At 38.7% G+C, this 24662-nt stretch overlaps 1 protein-coding gene across 2 annotated transcripts in view; it reads left to right on the top strand.

Moving 5' to 3' along the window:
• Window positions 1-22529, top strand: part of DDX50 (DExD-box helicase 50) — a 32638-nt gene extending 10109 nt beyond the window's left edge. The window contains exons 5-15 of one of the 2 annotated variants that reach the window (XM_007524157.2): window positions 3336-3453; window positions 3553-3738; window positions 4114-4259; window positions 7103-7252; window positions 8082-8243; window positions 10384-10503; window positions 11227-11300; window positions 11514-11673; window positions 15825-15959; window positions 17842-17886; window positions 22037-22529. In XM_007524157.2, the coding sequence (XP_007524219.1) occupies window positions 3336-3453; window positions 3553-3738; window positions 4114-4259; window positions 7103-7252; window positions 8082-8243; window positions 10384-10503; window positions 11227-11300; window positions 11514-11673; window positions 15825-15959; window positions 17842-17886; window positions 22037-22315 (1575 nt within the window). In that variant the 3' untranslated portion in view covers window positions 22316-22529. The remainder of the gene's footprint in view (window positions 1-3335; window positions 3454-3552; window positions 3739-4113; window positions 4260-7102; window positions 7253-8081; window positions 8244-10383; window positions 10504-11226; window positions 11301-11513; window positions 11674-15824; window positions 15960-17841; window positions 17887-22036) is intronic. The other variant, XM_060195787.1, reaches the window with a different exon arrangement.
• The last annotated feature ends 2133 nt before the right edge of the window (window positions 22530-24662 follow it).

A 24662-nucleotide genomic window follows, 5' to 3' on the forward strand; every position in this document is an offset into this window, starting at 1 on the left:
AAAATGAAACAGAAATACTGTTATTTTTTAACTCAAGTCTCTGTAACATAGCTAGTTAAGTAGGTACTATACTTATGTATGGGTCCGTAGGTGTCTTTAATAAGTGTGTATTGTGAAGCCAGCATATCTTTTTGTAGTATTTTCAGCTAGTATACTTAATGATTTTTCTTCTCTCTTAAATTATTTTTATTATTTAATTTATGTTAGAAATTTTCCTTTGGTGGGGGAGGGGAGGTTATCACCTGGCTGGTGTGCCTACTTTGCTGTTCATGTCCCAACCCAAGTATGAGCCTCATCCCCACTGCATGGGGGAGGGAGGTGCAGTGACTTGGTGTCTTTCTGTATCTTTCGGTGACCCCCCTTTCTTTTCTTTCTTTCTTTTTTTTTTTAACCAGAACACTATTCAACTCTGGTTTATTGGTTTATGGTAGAGTGGGGAGGACTGAATTTGGGAGCTCAAAACTTCTTTTTCATAACCTCTATGCTATCTCCCCTACCCTGTGTCTCTCTCATTGTCTGAAAAAGTCATCATGGAATAACGAAGCATTGAGACAATAGAAAAAGAGGCAGGGGAAATGGCTCGGGGTAGAGAGAGCATTGGGTTTGAGTGCCTGAGGTTTGACCCCCAGTGCTGCATGTACCAGAGTCAGGGATGCTCTGACATCCCTTTCCTTCTGTCTCTCCCTCCCTCTCCTTTCTCCTTCTCCTCTCCTCCTTCCTCACCCTTCCCCCAACTCATATATAATAGATAAAAATAAATCTTTTCAAAAAATAAACAAAAAGAGGAAAAAAAATAGACTGTTTCCCTAACCTACTCCTCTTTCTTAATCTTGATCTTTGCTTTTAAACAATGAATTTCCTAAAGAGGTATTTATTTTGATCACTAAGTAAGTAATAATTATTTCAGTGTCTGGTGTTTTGAGATGATGCTATTATAGAAATATATTGCTATTCCATATGATATTATAGGTACTAGAGTTCTGTCTTAATTTGTAAGTAGTAAAACAAAAAAACAACAAAAAAAAGAGAATTAGTGAAATTGTAGCTTCAATATTGACCTTTTGAGGACCTTTGTTCACTTGAAGGTTCATAAGTGTGTAAAAGATGAGCCAGACAATTAAGTTATCTGGTAGAACGCACATTATTGTGAATGAGACACTAGTGTGAGCCTGGCACGACATTGGGTTGCACCAGGGGAAGCTCTCTGGATCATGGAGTGGTGCTGAGATACCACTCCTTTCTGTCTTCTCTGCCTTTCAAATTTCCTTCTTTCTCTAAGTAAATTAAAAAAAGAAAGAAAAAAGTCAGCATCATATTTGGAACAGATATGTGACTAAAAGTAATTTGTTCTTTATGGGATTACTAGACAGTGTTACAGTGTAAGAGTCATTGATATAAGTGAATTAGATTATAGGGGTTTTGTGTCTGTTGGACCAAAAGACAAACCTAGAGTTATGTTTGGTGAAATTAGGAAAGACTGCTACAAATAATAGAAACAAAATACACTCCCAACACTGCGTAAGATTTTTTTTTTTAATGCTAGAAAGTCATTATTGATTCTAGTGCCATCATTTCTAGCTCTTTGATGTTACACATGCACACGTACCACTGGTGTTACTACTATTGTTTTGTTTGGCTTATATTGTTGCTGGGGTTTGAGCCTGGGACCTTTGGTGTCTCAGGTGTGAAAGTCTCTTTGCACCACCACTATGCTATCTCCCCAGTCCTTTTCCTCCCCCTCTTCTTCTTCCTTCTCCTCTTCCTTCTCCTCTTCCTCCTCCTCGCTATCTCTCTTTCTATGAGAGAGCGAGAACAAGAGAAAGAGAGAGATACATTTCTTTTTTTTTCTTTAAGAAAGGATTAATTAACAAAACCATCGGGTAGGAGGGGTACAACTCCACACAATTCCCACCACCCAGTCTCCATATCCCACCCCCTCCCCTGATAGCTTTCCCATTCTCTATCCCTCTGGGAGCATGGACCCAGGGTCATTGTGGGTTGCAGAAGGTAGAAGGTCTGGCTTCTGTAATTGCTTCCCCGCTGAACATGGGCATTGACTGGTCGGTCCATACTCCCAGTCTGCCAGAGAGAGATATATTTCACCAGAACATCACTCTGGCACATATGATACTAGGGATTGAACTTGGGACCTCATGTTGAGAGTTCACACAGCACAACCTCTTGGGCTGCAAGTTTTTTTTTTAGTTTTTTTTTTTTATCAAGTGTTACTGGGAATTCAATCCACGTCCTCAAACATGCAAGGTGTGTCCTTTACTGCAGTTGGTCAGTGCTTTTAGTTTCATTTAAAACATTTTTAATTTTACTTGTTTGTTTATTTTAACCAAAGCACTGCTTAGCTCTAGCTAAGCAGTGACTTTGTATTTTATTTTTTAATTATATTTATTTATTTACTGAATAAAGACAACCAGAAATTGAGAAGGAAGGTGTGATAGAGAGGGAGAGAGACAAAGAGACACCTGCAATACTGCCCCATCATTTGCAAAGCTTTCCCTCTGCAGGTGGGGACTAGGGCTCGAACCAAGGTCCTTGCAAATTATAACTTGTGCTCAACTAATTGTGCCATCACCAGCCTCAAATTTGTGACTTTGGAGCCTCAACCATGAATGTTTCTTTCTCTCTCTCTTTTTCTTTTTTTGTAGAACCATTATGCTTTCTCACTGCCCAATAGTCTTAATTTATTAAAGACTCAATTTTCTCAGTTTTAAAATTAAGATAATACTACCTCATTGGTAGCAAGTTAGAAAATCCACATAAAGCATTATTAGTACCTAAGTGAGCATTCTAACAAATATCTATTATTTGAGTATCTGCTCCTTAGAAGGCATTGTGCGAGAAATCTAGAAACCCAAAATGATGTAAATCCCTGCCTTCATGGAGCTTGCATTTTAGTGGGTAGGGCAGACCTTAAACAAATAGAATATATGTATCTGTGAATTTGTCATGGCATAAATCCTAAGGAGAAGTAGTTAAGCATGTGCAAGAGAGTATAAACATAAGGTTAAGAACTTCAGTGAAAAAATAGATAGTATAATGCAGTGTTACTTCAGTGAAAACATTAAGAACAGTAATTTATAAAGGAATGATCTAAGGGAACTCAGGGAGGATATAATAAATACGAACTTATTATCTGTGCTATATATCTTTAAATACTATGACATTAATATTTAGATTGCTAGGTTTAAATGCACCTGGAAAAAAAAAAACCAAAAAAAAAAAAAAACACAGTTTGAATTTAGATACATCTAAAAAAATTCAGTTTGAATTTAGATACATCTAGGAAAGTATCTTTTTATTTTTTTAAACCTCTTGTTCAGGTACTTGTTTTGGCTCCTACAAGGGAACTGGCAAACCAAGTAGCCAAAGACTTCAAAGATATAACTAGGAAGCTCAGCGTTGCATGCTTTTATGGTGGAACATCATATCAAAGCCAAAGTGAGTAAATATACTGACAGTAGCGCACAAATCTATTAAAGAAGTCATGTGAAAAAAAGTGTTTGATTTTACATTATTGATGAATCTTTTCTCTCACAGTTAATCATATTCGAAATGGTATTGACATCCTGGTTGGGACGCCTGGGCGTATCAAAGACCACCTGCAGAGCGGCCGATTAGATCTTTCTAAGCTGCGCCATGTTGTGCTCGATGAAGTGGACCAAATGTTAGATTTAGGTTTTGCTGAACAAGTTGAAGATATTATCCATGAATCTTACAAAACTGGTATAGCCTACTTCAAAATAAGCACAATTACTGTCTAATCTAGAAGCTTAATGTTAATTTTATTATTATGTTACATTGTATCCAGTGTTTTGTTAAAACTAAAATTATTGGGTAAATATTCACTTTCTGAATAACAAAGTACAGTAGTATGCTTTAACTGTTTTTTAAGTTTTCTGTACTTCCATTTGTAATTTTCAGTTAAGAGATTAGCTTAAACCTTTTGGCTTCAGTTTTCTTCATATTGTCCCTCAGTTTTGAAAATTTTAACAATTACAATGAAGTTTGTTCAAACTTTCTTAAGTTGGAGGGGAACTTTTAAGAGCTGACTGTCATGGGATACCAAGAAAGCATTTGAATTCTTTTTATTTATTTAAGATTCTGAAGACAATCCTCAGACTTTACTTTTTTCTGCAACTTGCCCACAGTGGGTATACAAAGTTGCAAAGAAATACATGAAATCCAGATATGAACAGGTTGACCTTGTTGGAAAAATGACTCAAAAAGCTGCAACTACTGTGGAAGTAAGTAGTTTTACAGCATGATAGATTTTTTTTTTTTTTAGATTTTTTTTAATTGTGGGGGGTAATGGTTTCTAGTCAACAGTAAAATACAGTAGTTGGTGCACATGTAACATTTCTCAGTTTTCCACATAACAATCTAACTTCCCTCCCCCCAGGTCCTCTGCCATCGTGTTCAGGACCTGAACACTCCCCCCCCCCCCGAAGTTTTTCACTTTGGTATAGTACACCAGCATGACAGATTTTAGATTTTGGTTGATGTTTTGACATGTATTCAAGCTAAATTTAAATTTTGGTTACCAATCTCTCTTTTTTGCTCATACACCTGCAGCCTGGCTTCACTCGTGAAGCTTTCCCCCAGTAGGTAGGGACTGGGGTGCTTGAACCTGAGTCTTTGCACATGGTGACATGGGAAAATCTGGTAGTTTTGATGCCATGAAAATTTAAGCCAGTAGTATATTAAGAGAGAAAAAAAGACTTTTTGATTTGATAGTTGTATGTATATAGATGAAAATAGGGTAAATGAAGAATAATGAAATTTAGAAATAAAATACAGCGGTTAGAAAGAATAATTTTGCTTAAAAATAAAAGAAAGAAAAATGCAACAATTTACTGACCTTTTAAAATTGCCACCAGGGTTACTGCTGGGGCTTGATGTTTATAGGATAAATCCACTCCTCTTGATGGCCATTTTTCCTTTTAATTTAATAGGAAAGGGAAAAATTGAGAGGGGACTGGTGGAGAGGGGGAGAGAAAGGGAGAGGAAGAGAGAGACAGACCTGTAGACCTGCTTCACTGCTTATGAAGCTTCTTTTCCTGTAAGTGGAGACTGGGGAGCTTGAACCCCAATCTTTGAGCATAACACGTACACTTAACCAAGTATGTCATCTCTTGGCCTCAATTTATTTATTTTTAACCAGAACACTGCTTAGCTCCGACTTCTAGTGGTGCGGGAATTGAACCTGGGACCTTAGGCCCTCAGGCTTGAAATTCTTTTACATAGCCGTGATGCTGTCTCCCCAGCCCCATATTTTTATCCTAACACATGAATTTATTGTCACTGGGGGGAAAAAAAGCAAATTTTTAATACCTAATGTCTGAATTATCCCAATTGACATTTTTGTAATAGCTTGTATCTGGATCCAAATAAGAGCCTTTATTATGCCACTGATCAATCTTCTTCTAGCGTTTGCCCCACTGATCAATATGCACCTTGAGTCTTAAAATCTACAGGTTCCCTTGTATCACTTTTTCTTAGAGAATTTTTTTTTTTTTTTTTTTTGTAACCAAGCACTGCTCAACTCAGGTTGGTGGTGCTAGGGATTGAATCTGAGATCTTGAGAGTCTTGAACATGAAGTCATTTGCATAGCCACTGCTATCTCCCTGGGCCTCTATAGAGAAATTTCTGTTGGAAAGGACTGGCATTTGTCTTAAGAATTTATCACTTTCTCAGTTTTGCTATTGCTTCCCTGCGGTGCTATTTAACATGCTGTACCATGTTCATTTTTCCTGAGTCTGTTGGTTGGATTTTTTTTTTTTTAAGGTATGTAAGTCTGTCATGGGTGGTACAAACCAGTTTTCTTATTTGTGTTTTTCTCTGTTTTCCAGGCTGATATAACTTACGTTCCTTTTAGAAAAACAATTTTCTTGTGATATATGTTAAAATTCATAGATTTAAAATGTGAAGTATAAATTTGTTCTCAATGTTTTATGAAAAGTTCAAATATAGTAAAGATTTTACAGTGAATACTCACATACCTGCCATCTAGATTCTGCCACTAACGTTTTATTGTTATGTGCTTTAATACATTTACTCATTCCTACAGTCTTAATTTTTCCTTTCAAGTTATAGAGACTAGAATGTTCTTGTCATAAGTATTTTATCATGCATATCTTATAAGTAGAGCTTATTACCTACTTTTTAAAATACTTTTAAAAATAAGGTGAAATTCACATAGCTAAAATGAATCATTTTAGTATATAATTCAGTGTCCTTTAGTACATTGATGAAGATGTATGACTATCACTCCCCAAACACTTTTATCACCCAAAAGAACTCTTTAAATTTTTAAATTTTAAATCAGAATACCACATAGCCCTGGTTCTTGGTGGTATTATGGATTGAACCATAATACCGTGGTACTCTAGCATGCTAGCACAGTGTATCTTCTGATGCCTCCATGACCATTGAACGTTCTTCATTCCTTTCTCTCCTTAATCCCTGGTAACCACCAATTTGCTTTCTGCCTCTATGAATTTACTTATTCTGGATATTTTATGTAGATGTAATTATACAGGCCTTGGCAGTGGCGAATGGAGCAGTGTAATCATATAATTATTGTTTAACACCTAAGATTTATACACAATGAAATGCAAAAATTTAGCTGTATATCTGCTTAGTTTTGACAAATGCATATATGTTTAAGCCAAACCGAAGTCAAGATATATTGTGTATATCATGATCCCAGAAAGATCCTTTATGCCCCGGCTTGATCAGTACCCAGTCTAGATGCAACCACTACTGTGATTTTATTTAACCATGGATTAGTATTTTTTATTAGTTTTTTTTTAATTTAGTTTGTTTTGTTTTTGTTTTTTACCAGAGCACTGCTCAGCTCTGGTTTATGGTGGTGCAGGGGATTGAACCTGGGACTTTGGAGTCTCAGGCATAAGAGTTTCTTCACAGAACCATTATGCTATTTACCCCGCCCATATAGATTAATTTTGACTGAGAAATTATCTCCCAAGAAAAATAATTTAATTTTGAACAGATGGGAAAAATGTAAAAGAAATTTTTCAATAATTTTAATGAAGTAAATAATGACTTTTTTTTTCTCCTTCAAAGCATCTAGCCATCCAGTGTCATTGGTCTCAAAGACCAGCAGTTATTGGAGATGTCCTTCAAGTCTACAGCGGATCTGAAGGACGAGCAATCATTTTCTGTGAGACCAAAAAGAATGTAACTGAAATGGCCATGAATCCACACATAAAACAGGTAAGGTTTTTGTTTTTTTCATGTTTTCTCTAATTGAGATTATAGAGATGAATCACTGAACATAAAAATCATTGTGTCAGATTTGATCATCATTCCTATAGTTTAGTTCAGAAAGAAGTTGTAGACACCCTCTTATGATCTGCTAAGTCAGTCTTTTCTTCTTCCTTAGGTAGATAGATAAACAGACCATAGCACTGAAGCTTCTTTCAGTGTGGTAGGGCCTTGGCTCACACACGTGGCAGAGCACAGTACACTATTGCTGACCCCCTGTTCCTTCTTTTTAGAAAGTGGTACTAGACTTTATCTGTGTATTGTCAATGAGGCCTCACCCCAGCATGATTCCACTGCTTCCAGTGGAGTCGAGGATGAGACAGGGACACAGAGAAAGACACCAGAGTACTACTCTACCTCTCAGGAGGCTTCCTGTTTGCATGATACTGTCTTATGTCTAGGGGCTTGAACTCAGATCCCTGCACATGGTGAAGTGCGTAATCTCCCAGCCCCCCTTTCAATTACAGTATTATCCTAGTATATTTGAGGTATGCAGGTGTGTGTGTGTGTGTGTGTGTGTGTGTGTGTGTGTGTGTGTGTGTGTGTGTGTAAAACATTTGTATCTGGAGGAATATCCACTGGACTTGTAGCAATAAATTATTGAGGGGAGATTTTAGATTTTATAATAAATACTTTCTGTAATGTTTGGTTTAAAAAGAGTAGGTGCTTTATTATAATTGGAAAACAAATTGAAAAGCAACAAAAGAACTCAGACTGGTATTTGGGTGTTTTATAAGTATGAACTATGCACTTAATTTCCCCCCCTTTTTCCAAATAGAACGCACAGTGTTTACATGGGGACATTGCACAGTCACAAAGGGAAATTACACTGAAAGGCTTCAGAGAAGGTAGTTTTAAAGTTTTGGTGGCTACCAATGTGGCTGCCCGTGGTTTGGACATTCCTGAAGTTGACCTGGTGATTCAGAGTTCTCCTCCACAGGTAGGAAGTAAGATTTGACTTGAGAAAAATAAGCACAATTATAAAATTTTTCAATTTTATTTTCAAAGTACTGTTTTGGGTTTGACAAGTATGTTTATTCTCCTAACCACTTTTGCTCATTTGGAGTTCAAATAATCAGAATCTTGAACTTTTGCAAATGATTTACTTAATTAGTTGTATAGAAAAATATTTAACCTTTTCATATAAAGAGCTCTGGGGGTCTGGGTGGTGGCACAGTGGATGAGCACACATGTTATGATGTGCAAGGACCCAGGTTCAAGTCCCTGGTCCCCACCTGCAAGAGGAAAGCTTTGCAGGAGGTGAAGCAGTAGTACAGGTGTCTATCTCTCCCTCTCTATCTCCCCCTTCCTTCTTGAATACTGTCTGTCTTTATACAATTTTAAAAAAAGTAAGAAAAGAAGAAAGAAGAGCTAGGATGAGATGGATGAAAGGTTTTATTTATATTTTAATAAATTTTTAAAGATTTTTAAATATTCCCTTTTGTTGCCCTTGTTTTATTGTTGTAGTTATTGTCGTCATTGTTCGATAGGACAGAGCTATATAGAGAGAGGAGGGGAAGACAGAGCGGGAGAGAAAGATAGACTCCTGCAGACCTGCTTCACTGCTTGTGAAGTGACTCCCTTGCAGGTGGGGAGCAATGGACTCAAACCAGGATCTTTACGCCAGTCCTTGCGCTTTGTGCCACCTGTGCTTAACCCGCTGTGCTACTGCCTGACTCCCTATTTTTATAATTTTTAAAAATTATCTTTATGTGTTGGAGAGAGACAGAAATTGAGAGGGGAGGGGATAATAGAGAGGGACAGAGACTGAGAAGCACCTCCAATATTGCTTCATCACTTGCAAAGCTGTCCTTCTGCAGGTAGGGACTAGGGGCTTGTACCCAGGCCCTTGCACATTGTAACGTGCACTTCACCAGGTGCAACACCACTGAGCCCCTAGATGAAAGGTTTTAAATCATATCCCTTGAGGGTTGGGTAATGGTGCATCTGGTTAAGCACACATATTACCCTGCACAAGGGCTGAGATTCAAGCCTCTGTTTATGAGTGCTAAAGCAGGTCTGCAGATGTCTTTCTTCTCTTTTCTTTCCTCTCCTCTCCTCTCCTCTCCTCTCCTCTCCTCTCCTCTCCTCTCCTCTCCTCTCCTCTCCTCTCCTCTCCTCTCCTCTCCTCTCCTCTCCTCTCCTCTCCTCTCCTCTCCTCTCCTCTCCTCTCCTCTCCTCTCCTCTCTTCTCTTCTTTTCTTTTCTCTCCAGGGTTTTTGCTGGGGCTCTGCCTGCACTGTGAATCCATTCCCCTGCGGCCATGTTTTCAAATTTTTGGTTAGGATAGAGAGAAATTGAGGGGGATGGGGAAGATAGACACCTGCAGACCTGCTTCAGCTCTTGTGAAGTGATCCCTTTGTCAGTGGGGAGCTGGGGGCTCGAACCGAGATCCTTGTGAGGGGCCTGTGCTTTTTACTGTGTGCTTACACTGGTGTGCCACCATCTACCTCCAGCCTTTCTTCTCTCACTGTTTCCCCTCTTCTCTCAATTTCTCTCTGTCCTATCAAATAAAAATAGAAAGAAAAAAAATTAGCCCCTAGGAGTGGTGGATTGGTAGTGTCAGCACGAGCTCCATTGATAAATCTGGTGATAAATAAATAATAAATAAAATTCCCCATTATTCTAGTACTTAAATGTGAAAGTTCTTTAAGATATTGAAAAGACAACTATTAGTTACAGTAATTTTGTTATTAGAGTTATTATTTAGGGGAAGGAAAAATAGCTCAATGTGTTAGAGTGTGTTTAGTATACTTGAGGCTCAGAGGTCCCAGGTTCAACACCATAAGCCAGAGCCAAGCACCGCACTAGTCTCTCCTCTTTCTTTCTGTATCTCTTATTAAAATAAACAGATCTTTTAAAAAAACAATGATTGGGCGGGAGTAGATAGCATAATGGTTATGCAAAGAGGCTCTCATGTCTGAGGCTCTGAAATTCCCAGTTCAGTTCCCCACACTACCATAAACCAGAGCTAAGCAGTGCTCCAGTAAAAAGAAAAAAATAATTATTACATTTATTACTTTGGGATGACTATGATTTGTCAGATTTTTTTTTTTTTTAATTTCCCACTTTGATTTTTAGGATGTTGAGTCCTATATTCATCGCTCTGGACGCACAGGCAGAGCTGGCCGGACAGGAATTTGCATATGTTTTTATCAACCAAGAGAAAGAGGCCAACTAAGATATGTGGAACAAAAAGCAGTAAGTAGATTCTAATTATTTCAGGCTTACTTATTATCTAAATGGCACTTTAGAAAATAATTCTTTTTATATTTGTTCTCACAAGTCTTTTCTCAGTTTTAACTGCATTTGGAGAGCTAAATGTACATTAGCTGCAAGACTTTGTTTTAATACAGCATTTATTGTGAAGACAGAAGAATTGACTAATTTTTCCCTTGAATTTCTCCCTTTATACTAAAAACTCAGAATTGCATTGTGATTTCAGTACCTGTTTGCTCACCCTTGCACGTAGGTAACTATGATGTCTTGGCTTAATGGTTAGGATTTTATTGAGTGATAGTAACAATAGTCACTTTCTAAAAGAAACTTCTTATTTTTAGAGGTCTGGATTTTTGGGTGCCATTTCATTTTTCTTTTTAAAATGAAATCTGCTTTTATATATTAATTATTTATAAAATGAGGTGAGGTATTAAGGGGGGAAAAAGTTGATTGTACAAACTACCTTTTTTCCTAATCAACTCTACTTAGCAAGTGGAATTCCATGATATAGTTAAGGGACACTTAATACTTTCTCTCTCTTTTTAGAACTTATAATTGAGTTATTAAAAAAAAATACAGATCTTTTGATCTGCTAGGGCTTGGAAGTCTTTAAGTCCAAGAAATGGAAATTCAACAAACTATATTAATTTAGAAATTAATTGTAAAAACTTCCATTTTTCTTTAATGTAATTCTTTCATTTTCAGGGAATTACTTTTAAACGTGTAGGTGTTCCTTCTACAATGGATTTAGTTAAATCTAAAAGCATGGATGCCATCAGGTATGCTTTCTGACTTGCTGAATGGTTTTTTCTTTTGTATTAGGCTATTCATCTTTACATTCCTCTAATGCAAATATCAGAAAATTTAATCTCCAGTTTTACCAGCAGACATTTAGTTAAGTTAAATTATGAAAGCGTTACTCTTTTCCCATTCATTCTTTATGTTTCTTCTCTTTGTTCTGACCAAGAAACTTTACTATTTTTAAACCATAGGTCCCTGGCTTCCGTTTCTTATGCTGCTGTTGACTTTTTCCGACCATCAGCTCAGAAACTGATAGAAGAGAAAGGGGCAGTGGATGCTTTGGCTGCAGCATTAGCCCATATCTCTGGTGCATCAAGTTTTGAACCACGGTCTTTGATTACTTCTGATAAGGTAGAAATCTGTGAGAAAAGTTTATATGATTGAAATGAGAAAAGATGAAAATTTTAGCTATCTGGAGGAGAATAAACAGGAAATCTTTGCATAGTGCTTTGTTAACTAAGAAGAGCATACTAAAATCTTTTTTTTTTTTTTCTTTTAACCAGTGTACTGCTCAGCTCTGGTTTATGGTGGTGCAGGGGATTGAACCTCAGACTTTGGAGCCTCAGGCATGACAGTCTCTACATAACCATTATGCTATCTACCCCTGCCCCCTAATCTATTCTTCATATATATATATATATATATATATATATATATATATATATATATATATATATATATTTTTTTTTTTTTTTTGTAATTTTATTTATCTTCCCTTTTGTTGCCCTTGTTGTCTTTTTATTGTTGTTGTAGTTGATGTCGTCGTTGTTGGATAGGACAGAGAGAAATGGAGAGAGGAGGGGAAGACAGAGAGGAGGAGAGAAAGACAGACACCTGCAGACCTGCTTCACCACCTGTGAAGCGACTCCCCTGCAGGTGGGGAGCCTGGGGCTTGAACCGGGATCCTCATGCTGGTCCTTGCGCTTAGCGCCACCTGCGCTTAACCCGCTGCGCTACCGCCGGGCTCCCTATTCTTCATATTTTTTAAACATATTTACTTATTCATTTTTGTTGTCCTTGTTGTTTTATTGTTGCCTCTGCTCCTCTCTGTCTCTCACCTATCAATCAATCAATTAATAGTTAATCATTAAAAATACTAAGAGGAGGATAGTCTAATAAGCTGTGGGAAAAAATAATAAAGACTGAAGTCAATAAATTAATAGTTAATCATAAAAATAATAAAGAGGAGGATGGTCTAATAAGCTGTGGGGAAAAAATAATAAAGAGACTGAAGTCAGGATTTTCTGTTTATAGGTATAAAGGTATAGGTGCTTGTGTTTAATACCATCTGAATTGGGCTGCATCCCCCACCCCTTTGGTTACAAATATCAAAACAAAGCAAACCAGAAATGCTGGCTGTAAGTGGTTTAAGTATTGATTACTTACTGTCTCATGAGTAAGAAGACCTGTGTGGGTAAGAGATGATGAGAGGGTAGCATGGAGAGAGATTGATTTATGGGAGAGGGGAGCAAAAACCATGGCAGGTATACTTATTTGTTGTATTATGTGATAGAGTATAAATGAGTACAGCTAGGTATCTAATGTTTCCACCTGCCCATACTAATGGTTTAGTCAAATTTTATTTTGCTGGGAGTGACATAGTACATCCTATCTATTTTATTTTTATTTATCTATTTTAAAATTTTTTATTTATAAAATGAAAATACTTGACGAAAACCATACTATAAGAAGGGTACAACTCCACACAGTTCCCACCACCAGAACTCCATATCCCAGCCCCTCACTTGATAGCTTTCCTATTCTTTATCCCTCTGGGAATATGGACCCAGGGTCATTATGGGGTGCAGAAGGTGGAAGGTCTGGCTTCTGTAATTGCTTCCCTGCTGAACATGGGTGTTGATGGGTCCATCCATACTCCCAGCCTGCCTCTCTCTTTCCCTAGTGGGGCAGGACTCTGGAGAAGTGGAGCTCCAGGACACATTGGTGGGGTTGTCTACCCAGGGAAGTCCAGTTGACATCATGGTAGCATCTGGAACCTGGTAACTGAAAGAAGAGTTAACTTACAGAGCCAAACAAATTGTTCACTAATCATGAAACGAAAGGCTGGAATAGTTCAGATGAAGATCTGGGGGGTCTCTGTTTTGTAGATTGCTAGTAGGCCTATTTTAATTATATTCCAAAGGGACCATGACTATACTAGTTTTTTTTTTTTTTTTATTGGGGAGTTAATGTTTAACATTCAACAGTAAATACAGTAGTTTGTACATGCATAACATTCCTCAGTTTCCCATATAACAGTACAACCCCCACTAGGTCCTCTGTCCTTCTCGGATCTGTATTCTCCCTACAAGTTTTTTTTTTCCCCCTGAGCCTAACATCTGATATGCAGGTGGGTCTAAGTTACTGTCTGGGGAGATGATATCATGGCTGGAAAAGGGACTAGAAAGCTGGTCAGGGAAGAGAGTAGCTCACAAATATGGGAAAGGTGTATAAATACTGTTGACTGTAAATCCTATTGATTTGATGTGATCTGGGGCCCATAGTCAGCTTAGGAGCCTATGTGACCTCTGCATCCCTGTAGATCTATGCTCACATTCTGTGGTCATGAGTTAGGAACATTTCAAGCTGCCCCAATTTTAGGACACATCTTTCTCAGGAGTAAAATAGACTATGTTGTCCAACCTCCCTTCAGAGGATGGAACATTCTCTACTGCTGTTGATCCACGTTGAGGGCAAGGTCCTATGGGGCCCACAAAGGGGTCTATTGTGTTGTTCCTGATAGAGATGACTGGTAACAATGGAGAGAGGGAACTATTTGAAATCCTCTCTATTTTAAAATGAGGATCCAGTTGAAGTTTGTATGTTACAGTTGTATTTCTATGAAATTATTTTCTACTGGGGCCAGGCTGTGGTACATCTGGTAGAGTACACATACTACAATGTGTAAGGACTCGGTTTAGGCCCCTAATCCCTAAATGCAGATGGGGGAAGCTTCATGAATAATGAAGCAGGTCTGTAGGTGTCTCTTTCCCCTTTCCCTCTCAATTTATCTCTATCTCTGTCCAAAATAAATAAATAGAAATTTTTTCCAACAAGGGCAACAAAATGGGAAAAATAGCCTCGAGGAACAGTGGATTCCTAGTGCTTCACCGAGCCCCAGCGATAATCCTGGAGGCAAAAAAAAAAAAAAAAGAAAAAAAATTTCCTATTGTACTTGTGTGTGTAAGAGGAAGATAAGAGAATGGCTCCAATATGATGTCTTTCATGTTTTTTTAATATGTATTTATTTTCCCTTTTATTTTTCATTGTTGTTGTAGTTATTATTGTTATTGATGTCATTGTTGTTAGGACAGAGAGAAATGGAGAGAGAAGGGGAAGACAGGGGGAGAGAAAGATAGACACCTGCAGACCTGCTTCACCTCTTGTGAAGCAACTCCCCTGCAGGTGGGGAGCCGGGGCCTCGAACTGAGATCCTTAGGCTGGTCCTTGTGCTTTGCGCCACGTGCACTTAACCCGCTGCGCTACCTCCCGACTCCCTCATGTTTTTTGTTTTTTTTTTAAATTTTATTTATTTATGAGAAAGATAGGAGAAGAAAGAAGGAACCATACATCACTCTGGCACATGTGCTGCCGGGGATTGAACTCAGGACCTCATGCTTGAGAGTCCAAAGCTTTACCACTGCTCCACCTCCCAGACCATGCCTTTCATATTTTTATGCTAAGAGTTTAGATTAGTTGTCTGGTAGAATATTCACTTTCAGCGTTTATCTGGTTTTCATTGTACAGCCCAATGTGGGTTGTGACAATAAAAAACATGGTTGAAATTAAATGTAGTCTTTTCTAGCTGGCAGAATAGCTCACTTGGATAGTATCCCTATTCAACCATGGTTCAAGCCCAACTCCCACCACATTGGAGGAAGCTTTGGTCTGGGGAGTTGGGCTTTTTTTTTAGATTTTTATTTTTTAATTTTTATTTTTCCTCCTCCAGGGTTATTGCTTGGCTCGGTGCCTGCACCATGAATCCACCGCTCCTGGAGGCCATTTTTCTCCCCCTTTTGTTGCCCTTGTTGTAGCTTCGTTGTGGTTATTATTATTGCCCTTGTTGACGCAATTCGTTGTTGGATAGGACAGAGAGAAATGGAGAGAAGAGGGAAAGACAGAGAAGGGGAGAGAAAGATAGACACCTGCAGACCTGCTTCACCGCCTGTGAAGCGGCCCGGGATCCTTAGGCCGGTTCCTGCACTTTGCGCCACCTGCGCTTAACCTACTTCGCCACCGCCCGACCCCCGGTTGTTTGTTTTTTACCCTCCCCCAGAACACTGCATTTTTTGTTTATAGGGTACTGGGGATTGAACCTGGGACCTTGGAGCTTCAGGCATGAAAGTCTTTTGTAAAGTCTTTTGCTGTTTCCTCAGCCCTTGTTTTTTAATAATTGTGTTAACATTTGCTCAGTACATGGTTAAATCATGAAAGATTGCAGAGTAGACTTTCTTATCTTGTCACTGCTTTTTTTCTAAACATAAACGGTCATGTTTCCTAAGGGATTTGTGACCATGACTTTGGAAAGCCAAGAAGAAATACAGAATGTCAACTGTGCTTGGAAAGAACTTAACAGGAAACTGAGTAATAACGCTGTGTCCCAAATTACCAGAATGTGCCTCCTAAAAGGAAACATGGTAGGTTTCTCTGGATTAAACTTTTTAACCTATAGTAAGTGTTTATAAAAACTAGCAAATGGATTTCCTTTTTTCTCATTGTGGTATTTGTTTCTGATTTAATTTGGGGGGTGTATATTAAATAAAACCCTTATTATTATTAACTTCATTTTTCCTAGGTTGACTACTTAATACCCAGATTATCAAACTTTCTCCCCTTTGACTGTAATTCAGAGAACACACAATATTAATTTGTATGGAGCTAGTTGCTAGTGAACATAGTGATATAAATTAAGTAAGAGGGGGTGGAGGTAGATAGCATAGTGGCTATTCAAAGAGACTCCCTCATGTCTGAGGCTCCAATGTCCCAGATTCAATCCCCAGCACCACCGTAAGCCAGAGCTGATCAGTGCTCTGGTAAAAAAAAAAAAAAAAAAGTACTTTGGAGGGAGGTGGAGATAGCATAACCCTTGTGCAAAAGACTTGCATGCCTGAGCTTCTAAAGTCACAGATTCAGTCCCTTAATCTCTTATAAGCCAGAATGTGCTCTAGTAATAAACATAACATATTGGAAAAGAGAAAGGTACTTTCATGAATTTATGAAGTAGTGAAGTTAAGATTATAATCTTAGTGAATCTGATTTTTTTTTTCCTAACCAGAGCACTGCATAACTTTAATATTTGGTGCTAGGGATTGAAGCTGGAGTCCTGACACCTCAGGCGTGAATGTCTTTTGCATATCTTATCTCCCCATACCTTATTTCTAATTTTTTTTCTCTTCACTATGTTGGCTCATTATAGCCTGGAATGTACCCCAGGTGTTCATTGGATATAAGCATTTCTCTGAGTTTAAAATTGCTTACCTAAAAAAAAATAATAAAAGTAATAATAATTGTGACAATTAGAGAAAAATAGAAAGTATTTGGAGGGGAGGGAAAATATAGCATCGTTAGGCCAGACTTCTTGATAAAATTGAATGTTAGATTAACTTTTATCTACTTATTTTTGGCACTACGGCCAAAGAAGAAATATATTTGGTTGTATCATTCTCATTATTTTGTAGACTTAAGTGCTCCTCAGAAGTAAAAACTTTCTGCACTAAGATTTTTTTTAAACTAAACTCAATTAATTGATTTCTCTTTAATTGCCACCAGGTTTATCATTGGGACCTGGTGCCTGCACAACAGATCCACTAATCTTGGTGGATTTTTTTTTTTCTTTTTTCTTTGATAGGAAAGAGAAATGTGGGCAAGAGAAAGAGAGATACTGGAGACTTGTTTTACCACTTTTGAAGCTTCCACCCTGCAGGTGGGGACCAGGTTCTTGAGCATGGTAGCATGTGCACTCAACCCAGGTGCACCACTGCTCAGCCTGCTCCCTTTTTTTTGGGGGGGGTGTTTTATTTTTATTTTTGAGAGTGAATGAAGAAGGAAAAAAGAGAACCAGATCATCACTGGTACATACAGTACTCTCATACTTTAGAGTCCTTTTTTTTTTTTTTTAAATGAAAACAACAGATTTATTCATTCACAGGGCTGAAGGCCAGAAGTTCTAAATAAAAGGGGTTGATAAGTGGGTCTGGGTCTAATACATACATAGCACCACATCCTAGGTCTCGGAATTTATTAGATGAATCATTTTACAAGGTATATGAAGCAGCATAGTGCCTACAGAAACATTCCTAGACAATACTCTAGGTGTGCTTCATTACTTTCTACATTTAGAAATATAGTGATCAGCAACTCCGTGACATGCATTCTTTTCTTTGCTTTTTATTCTTGTAAGTAATCATGGAACAGTTTTTGGTTTTTGTTGTTGGTTTGGTAATATAGTTCTATGAATATTAGTGTATTAGAAAAATCAAAACATGTGTCTGAATAAAAATATTTTCATTTTGCTTTTAGGGTGTTTGCTTTGATGTTCCTACAACTGAGTCAGAAAGGTTACAGGTATTTAAAATATTTTTATCTGTTAAATAATTGGTTGCATTCTATAAAGGAGGTAAAAAATGAATCACACTAACATGATTCTGCCTACGTCAAGTCCTAATAATTCTGTAAGATGCCTAGACTCTCGTTTTGTTTTCCAGAGTATTGTTCAGCTCTGGCTTACTGTAGTGCCATGGATTGAACGTGGGATTTGGAGCCTCAGACTCGAACTCTTGCATAACCACAGTGCTATCTTCCTTGCCCTTATTTATCTGTTTTTGTCCAGGCTTTCACTTCTCTAGGTTGACTTTTTCAGTCAGATAGATTTAGAGAGGCAGAATGTAAGATAGCATAGCACAGAGACTTTTAATGAAGTAAGGACCAGGATCAAATTTGTGTATCTTTCTCTTCCCCTCTTTCTTCCCGTCCTCTCTCCATTTCTCTCTGTGCTATTCAATGTCAGCAACAACAATAACAACAACAAAAAACAAGGGCAACTAAAGGGAAAATAATAAAAAAGTAAAATTAATGTGTTTATTGTATAATTATTCTTCTGTCTCCCTCCGTCTGATCATTCCCTCCCCCCTTTTCTTCCTTCCTTCCTTTATTTATTTATTTATTTAAAAATATTTATATTTATTTTTCCCTTTTTGTTGCCCTTGTTTTTTATTGTTGTTGATGTCATTGTTGTTAGATAGGACAGAGAGGGGAGACAGAGGAGGAGAGAAAGATAGACACCTGCAGACCTGCTTCACTGCCTGTGAAGCAGGTGGGGAGCCAGGGGCTCGAACCAGGATCCTTATGCCGGTCCTTACACTGCGCCACGTGCGATTAACCCACTGTGCTACCGCCTGACTCCCAGAGTTTTTCAAATCTTTGTTTATTTATTGGATAGTTACAGCCAGAAGTTGAGAGGGGAGGGGGTGATAGAGAGGGAGAGAGATAGACACCTGCAGCCCTGTTTCTCCACTCATGAAACTTTCCGCCTGCAGGTGGGGACCAGGGACTCAAACGGGTCCTTGCGCACTGCAACGTGCTCTCAACCAGGTGCGCCACCACCCGGCCCCCCTTTATTTTATTAATTGTCACCAAGGTTGTTACTGGTGCTTGGTGTCTACATGATGAACCTGTGACTCCCAGTGGCCATTTTTTCTTCCCTCCCTCCCTTACTTTTTCCCTTTTATTTGGTACAACAGAGAGAATTGAGATGAGAGGGGTAAAGAGGGAGGAGAAAGAGATGGACACCTGCAGCGCTGCTACACTGCTTGTGAAGCTTTGCGAAGCAGGTAGGACCTAGGGCTTAAACTCAGGTCCTTGCATATGGTGGTGTGCACTCAACTGGGTGTGCCACTACCTGGTCCCTTCCCCCCACGCCCCACTGGAGCTTGGTACCTGCACAATGGATCTATTACTCCTGGTGGATTTTCTCCCCCCATTCTTTTCTTTTTTATAGAGACAGAGCAATGGGGAGAGGGGAAAAATAGATCCCTGCAGCAGTGTTTCACCACTTAGGAAGGTTCCCCTTTCTGCAGATGTGCACTGGGGTCTTGAAGCCAGGTTCTCTTCCATGGAAACATGTACTGTGTGTACCTAATGAAGCACTGCCCAGTCCCTGATTTTCATTTCTCCATCCTTCCTTCCTTCCTTTCTTTTTTTATTAATATATTGTGAATACAACCCTGTGTCAACTGTACTATTAGTTTAATGTCTCCCTTAGGTTTGGCCAACCTTCTTTCATTTTAAAAGATTGAATTACACTCTGTTGAGTGTGCCACCACCCCATCTGGAATTCAGAGTGTACATGTTAGCATATGGATCCCCCCCTGGGTCCCCATCTGCAAGGGGGAAGCTTCACACATGGTGAAGCACTGCTGGAAGTGTGTGTGTGTGTGTGTGTGTGTGTGTGTGTGTGTATTTCTATCTCTATCTCTGTCTAACCATCTATCAAAAAAAGTTTAAAAATGTTATCTATTAGAGAAGGCAAGGCAAAGGTAACATCACTGTGGCATATGTGGTGCTGGGATCAAACTGTTGCATCTCTGCACCACCTCGACTACAGCCATTTATTTATTTATTTGTTTTTATTATACCACAGCGCTGCTCAGTTCTGACATACTGTAGTGCCAGGGATTGAGTGTGGTACCTCATCAGTACTTTAGACATAAAATACTTTTTCTTAAATTTATTTAATTTTATTTTTTTAATTTATTATTATTATTATTGTTATTATTTTAACCAGAGCACTGTTCAGCTCTGACTTACGATGGTGTAGGGCTTGAACCTGGGACTTTGGAGCCTCAAGCATGAGAGTCTGTTTGCATAACCATTATGCTATCTCCCCTCTGCCTTAAAATTTAAGAGAGAAAGAAAGAGAATAGGAGTACCAGAGCGTCTGGCATTTGTGATGGTGTGAGGATTGAGCTCATGACCTCATGCTTGAGAATCCAAAACATTTAAAAAAATTTTTTATATTTATTTATTTTCCTTTTTGTTGTCCTTGTTTTTTATTATTGTTGTAATTATTGTTGTTGTTATTGATGTTGTCATTGTTAGATAGGACAGAGAGAAATGGAGAGAGGAGGGGAAAACAGAGAGGGGAGAGAAAGACACCTAAAGTCCTGTTTCACCGCCTGTGTTGCTATAAAATTTTTCAGACTGCTTGCCTGAAAGGTGTGTGCATTTTTATTTTATTTTCGTGGAGCTGGGCCTGATACACACATACTTTATCACTCAGATACTGAGAGAAGGAGAGAATCTCCATGAGGTAACTGGAACTCAAACCTGGGTTCCTCACATGACAGTTCAGTCTCTACCCGCTAAGCTTTTTCTCTGGTTTAAGGTGTGTCATACATTGTCAAACCTACCAGTGGTGCATGTGGTATCTGTCCTCACCCTTACCTTAAAGTTGTGTTTTTTAGGGTCATCACTGGGGCTTTGCCTCTTTAGCCCAACTTTTCCACATAGTGGGGGACAGACAGAGATAAAGACTGCAGTGCAGAAGCTTCCTCTGTTGAGATGCAGACTGCACTTGAACCCGGGTCATGCCCACAACAAAGTCAGCTCACTCTCCAAGTGAGCTATCTTGCCAGCCCTCTTATCTTAAAGGTTTTGATTTAATTTTTTGATTTTTTTTTTTTTTATTACTTAGGAAAGAGAAGCCAGAGCATTGCTTAGCTTTGGCTTACGGTAGTTCTAGAGAGTAAACTCGGGACAGAAAGTTTTAACTTCTTTTGGCAATTCATGATCACAACTAAGAACAGTTCTTGTGGGGGGAGTGACTTCATGACACTCTGAGCTGCTGATTTCTGTATCTTGAGTTGTTTGCCCTGACACAATTTTTTTCCCTAGTAGCTACATTTCTTTAATCTTTGGCTAGTTTTCATGAGTTTTCCATCTCCACCATCAGCTGTTACTTCTTGCTCTACAAATATACTTGCTGAAAACAATACAGTATTTCATCGTAACCTATTTTAAAAGATGGATTTTATTTATACAAGTGATGGTGAATGGCCTGTGAGACTATGAGAGAGTGAGAAAGAAAGAAAACCCAGGGCACCACTCTGGCACATTCACTGACAGAGAACAAGACTCCAAAACTCATGCTTGAGAGGTCAGTGCTTTATCCACCGCACTGCTGCCCAGCCCCAGCTAGATGACTTTCTTTTTGAAAATAAATATTTTATTTTTATATTTATTCCCTTTTGTTGCCCTTTTTTTTATTGTTGTAGTTACTGTTGTTACTAATGTTGTCATTGTTGGACAGAGAGAAATGGAGAGAGGAGGGGAAGACAGTGAGAGGGAGAGAAAGATAGACATCTGTAGACCTGCTTCACCGCCTGTGAAGCGACTCCCCTGCAGGTAGGAAGTCGGGCTCAAACCCGGATCCTTACACCCATCCTTGTGCTTTGCACCATGTGCGCTTAACCTGTTGCACTATCGCCCAACTCCCAGATGACTTTCATCTAATAGCTAGGTAATGGATATTAACACTTGTGGTTTTTTGTTTGTTTTTTCCTTTTTACCAGAGCACTGCTTAGTACTGACTTCCAGTGGAGCTGGGGATTGTACCTGGAACCTTTGGTGCTTCAGGCATATTGTGTCTCTTGTACTCCTGTGCTTGCTTATAGTTTCTAGTTTGCATTGACATTAATCTTGTAAATTTCCCTAACAGGCAGAGTGGCATGATTCAGACTGGATACTCTCAGTGCCAGCCAAGTTACCTGAAATTGAAGAATATTATGATGGAAACACATCTTCAAATTCCAGACAGAGGAGTGGTTGGTCAAGCGGCCGCTCAGGCCGGTCGGGCCGATCAGGTGGTCGATCTGGTGGCCGGTCAGGTAGACAGAGTCGACAGGGTAGTCGGTCAGGAAGTCGGCAAGATGGTAGAAGACGAAGTGGAAATAGAAATCGGTCAAGAAGTGGGGGCCACAAACGGAGTTTTGACTGAGTGTTGATTGTTAATCTACCAGTGTGAGCTTGCCTATTTCTGCTTAATCATGTACATTATCTACAGAAATTAAGTCATCATAGTTGAGGTATATCTGCTATTTGCAAAGAAGTTGGTCGTATTTTTTTAAAAAGTATTTCACAAGAATGGTTGTAAAAAAATCTACTTAACCAGTTATACCTTTGAATAAAAAAAACCTCCTTTTATTGTCTCTCTTCACTGTGTTGAGAACTTTCTCAGTGTAATATTTTAAAAGTTACTTTTAAAATCTCAAAGCAACTTGTACTTCATAAAATATAGTATTCCATAGGATGTGTGGTAGAAAATTAAAAAATCCCTACTCCATAAAAAGGCTGTACACAATGAGGAAGTGATGGTTAGGCATAACATTTGTAAGTTCTTGATATAGTTAATTAAGAGTATGCAAGGAAGCTGGGCAGTGGCGCAGCGGGTTAAGCACACGTGGCGCAAAGCACAAGGACCGGCGTAAGGATCCGGGTTGGAGTCCCTGGCTCCTGACCTGCAGGGGTATCGATTCTCAAGCAGTGAAGCAGGTCTGCAGGTGTCTGTCTTTCCCCCTCTGTCTTCACCTTCTTTCCATTTCTCTCTGTCTTGTCCAACAACAATGACATCAATAACCACAACAATGTTAAACAAGGGCAACAAAAGGGAAAGTAAAAAAAAAAAAATTATATATATATATATATATGCAAGCAGTATGCATTCGGTAATATAACAGATTTTAACTGAATGTCTATGTCTGTCACTGTGCTAATCAATGGACACATAATGGTAGATATGACATTGCCACTGTTCTTAAGGAACTTATAGCATAAAGACAATCGAGATTATGAATGAGGGGCCAGGTGGTGGCATACCTGGTAGAGGGTACATATGTATATATATTAATTTCATTATTGGGGAATTAGTGATTTACAGTCAGCAGTAAAATAAAATATAATAGTTTGTACATGTGTAATATTTCTCAGTTTTCCACTTAACAATTCAAACCCCACTAGGTCCTCCTGTCTTCCAGGACCTCAACCTTCCCCCCCCCCTGGAGTCTTAATTTGGTGCAATACCCCAACTCCAGTCCAAGTTCTGCTTTGTTTTTCCTTCTGTTCTTATTCTTTTTTTTTTTCTTTATTGGGAGATTAATGTTTTATATTTGACAGTAAATACAATAGTTTGTACATGCATAACATTTCTCAGTTTTCCATATAACAATACAACCTCCTCTAGGTCCTCTGTCATCCTTTTCAAGGACCTGTATTCTCCCTCACCTCCACCCCCACCCCAAAGTCTTTTACTTTGGTGCAATACACCAGGTTCTGCAACACACCAGGTTCTGCTTAGTGTTCTGTTCTTATTTTTCAACTTCTGTCTGTGAGTGAGATAACCCCATATTCTTCTTCTCTTTCTGCCTGATCTCACTTAACATGATTTGTTTAAGCTCCATCCAAGATGGGTGGAGAAAGTAGATTCATCATTTTTAATGGCTGAGAAGTATTTCATTATGTATATATCGCACAACTTACTCAGCCACTCATCTGTTGTTGGACACTTGGGTTGCTTCCAGGTTTTAGCTATTATTAAATTGTGCTATGAGCATAGATATACACAAATCTTTTTGGATGGTTATGTTTGGTTCATTGGGATATGTCCCTAGGAGAGGCATATCGGCATCATAGGGTAGCCACTTCTAGCCTTCTGAAAATTCTCCATACTACTCTTCACAGGGGTTGGATCAGTTTACACTTCCACCAGCAGTGCAGGAAGGTTCCTTTGTCCCCACAACTAGAGGATACATATTACCATGCATAAGGACTCAGGTTCAAATCACTGGCCCCCATCTGCAAGGTGGAAGCTTCATGAGTGGTGAAGCAGTGCTGCAGGTGTTTCTGTCTCTTCCTCCTTAGCACCCTACTTCATTTTTCTTTGTCTCTATAAAATAAAAAATTAAATTTTGAATTAATATTTTGAAAAATATCTTGTCTATTTTAATGAGAGAGAGATGGAATGATAACAGAGAGACCTGAGCACTGCTCAACTCTGGTGTTTGGTGGTGGTACTGGGGTTTGAACCTGTGAATTCAGAGCCTCAGGCCTGAGGGTCACTTGCATAACCATTATGCTGTCTCCCCAGCCCGATATTAACACTTAAAGGTGAAGAGGCCTAGCAAGTCAACTCACCTGGATAGTATATTTTTATTACTAATACAACACAAATTTGAACCTGGCCTCCCACACTGGAGCAAACAAGTATGGAGTGCTTGTGGCCTAATTAGTCTTTGGAGCCAAAAAGGCTTAGAAAAACTTGACACCCAAGTAGGGAAGTAAAATAAAAT

Source organism: Erinaceus europaeus, chromosome 1, assembly GCF_950295315.1.
Source record: "Erinaceus europaeus chromosome 1, mEriEur2.1, whole genome shotgun sequence".
Taxonomy (NCBI): Eukaryota; Metazoa; Chordata; class Mammalia; order Eulipotyphla; family Erinaceidae; genus Erinaceus; species Erinaceus europaeus.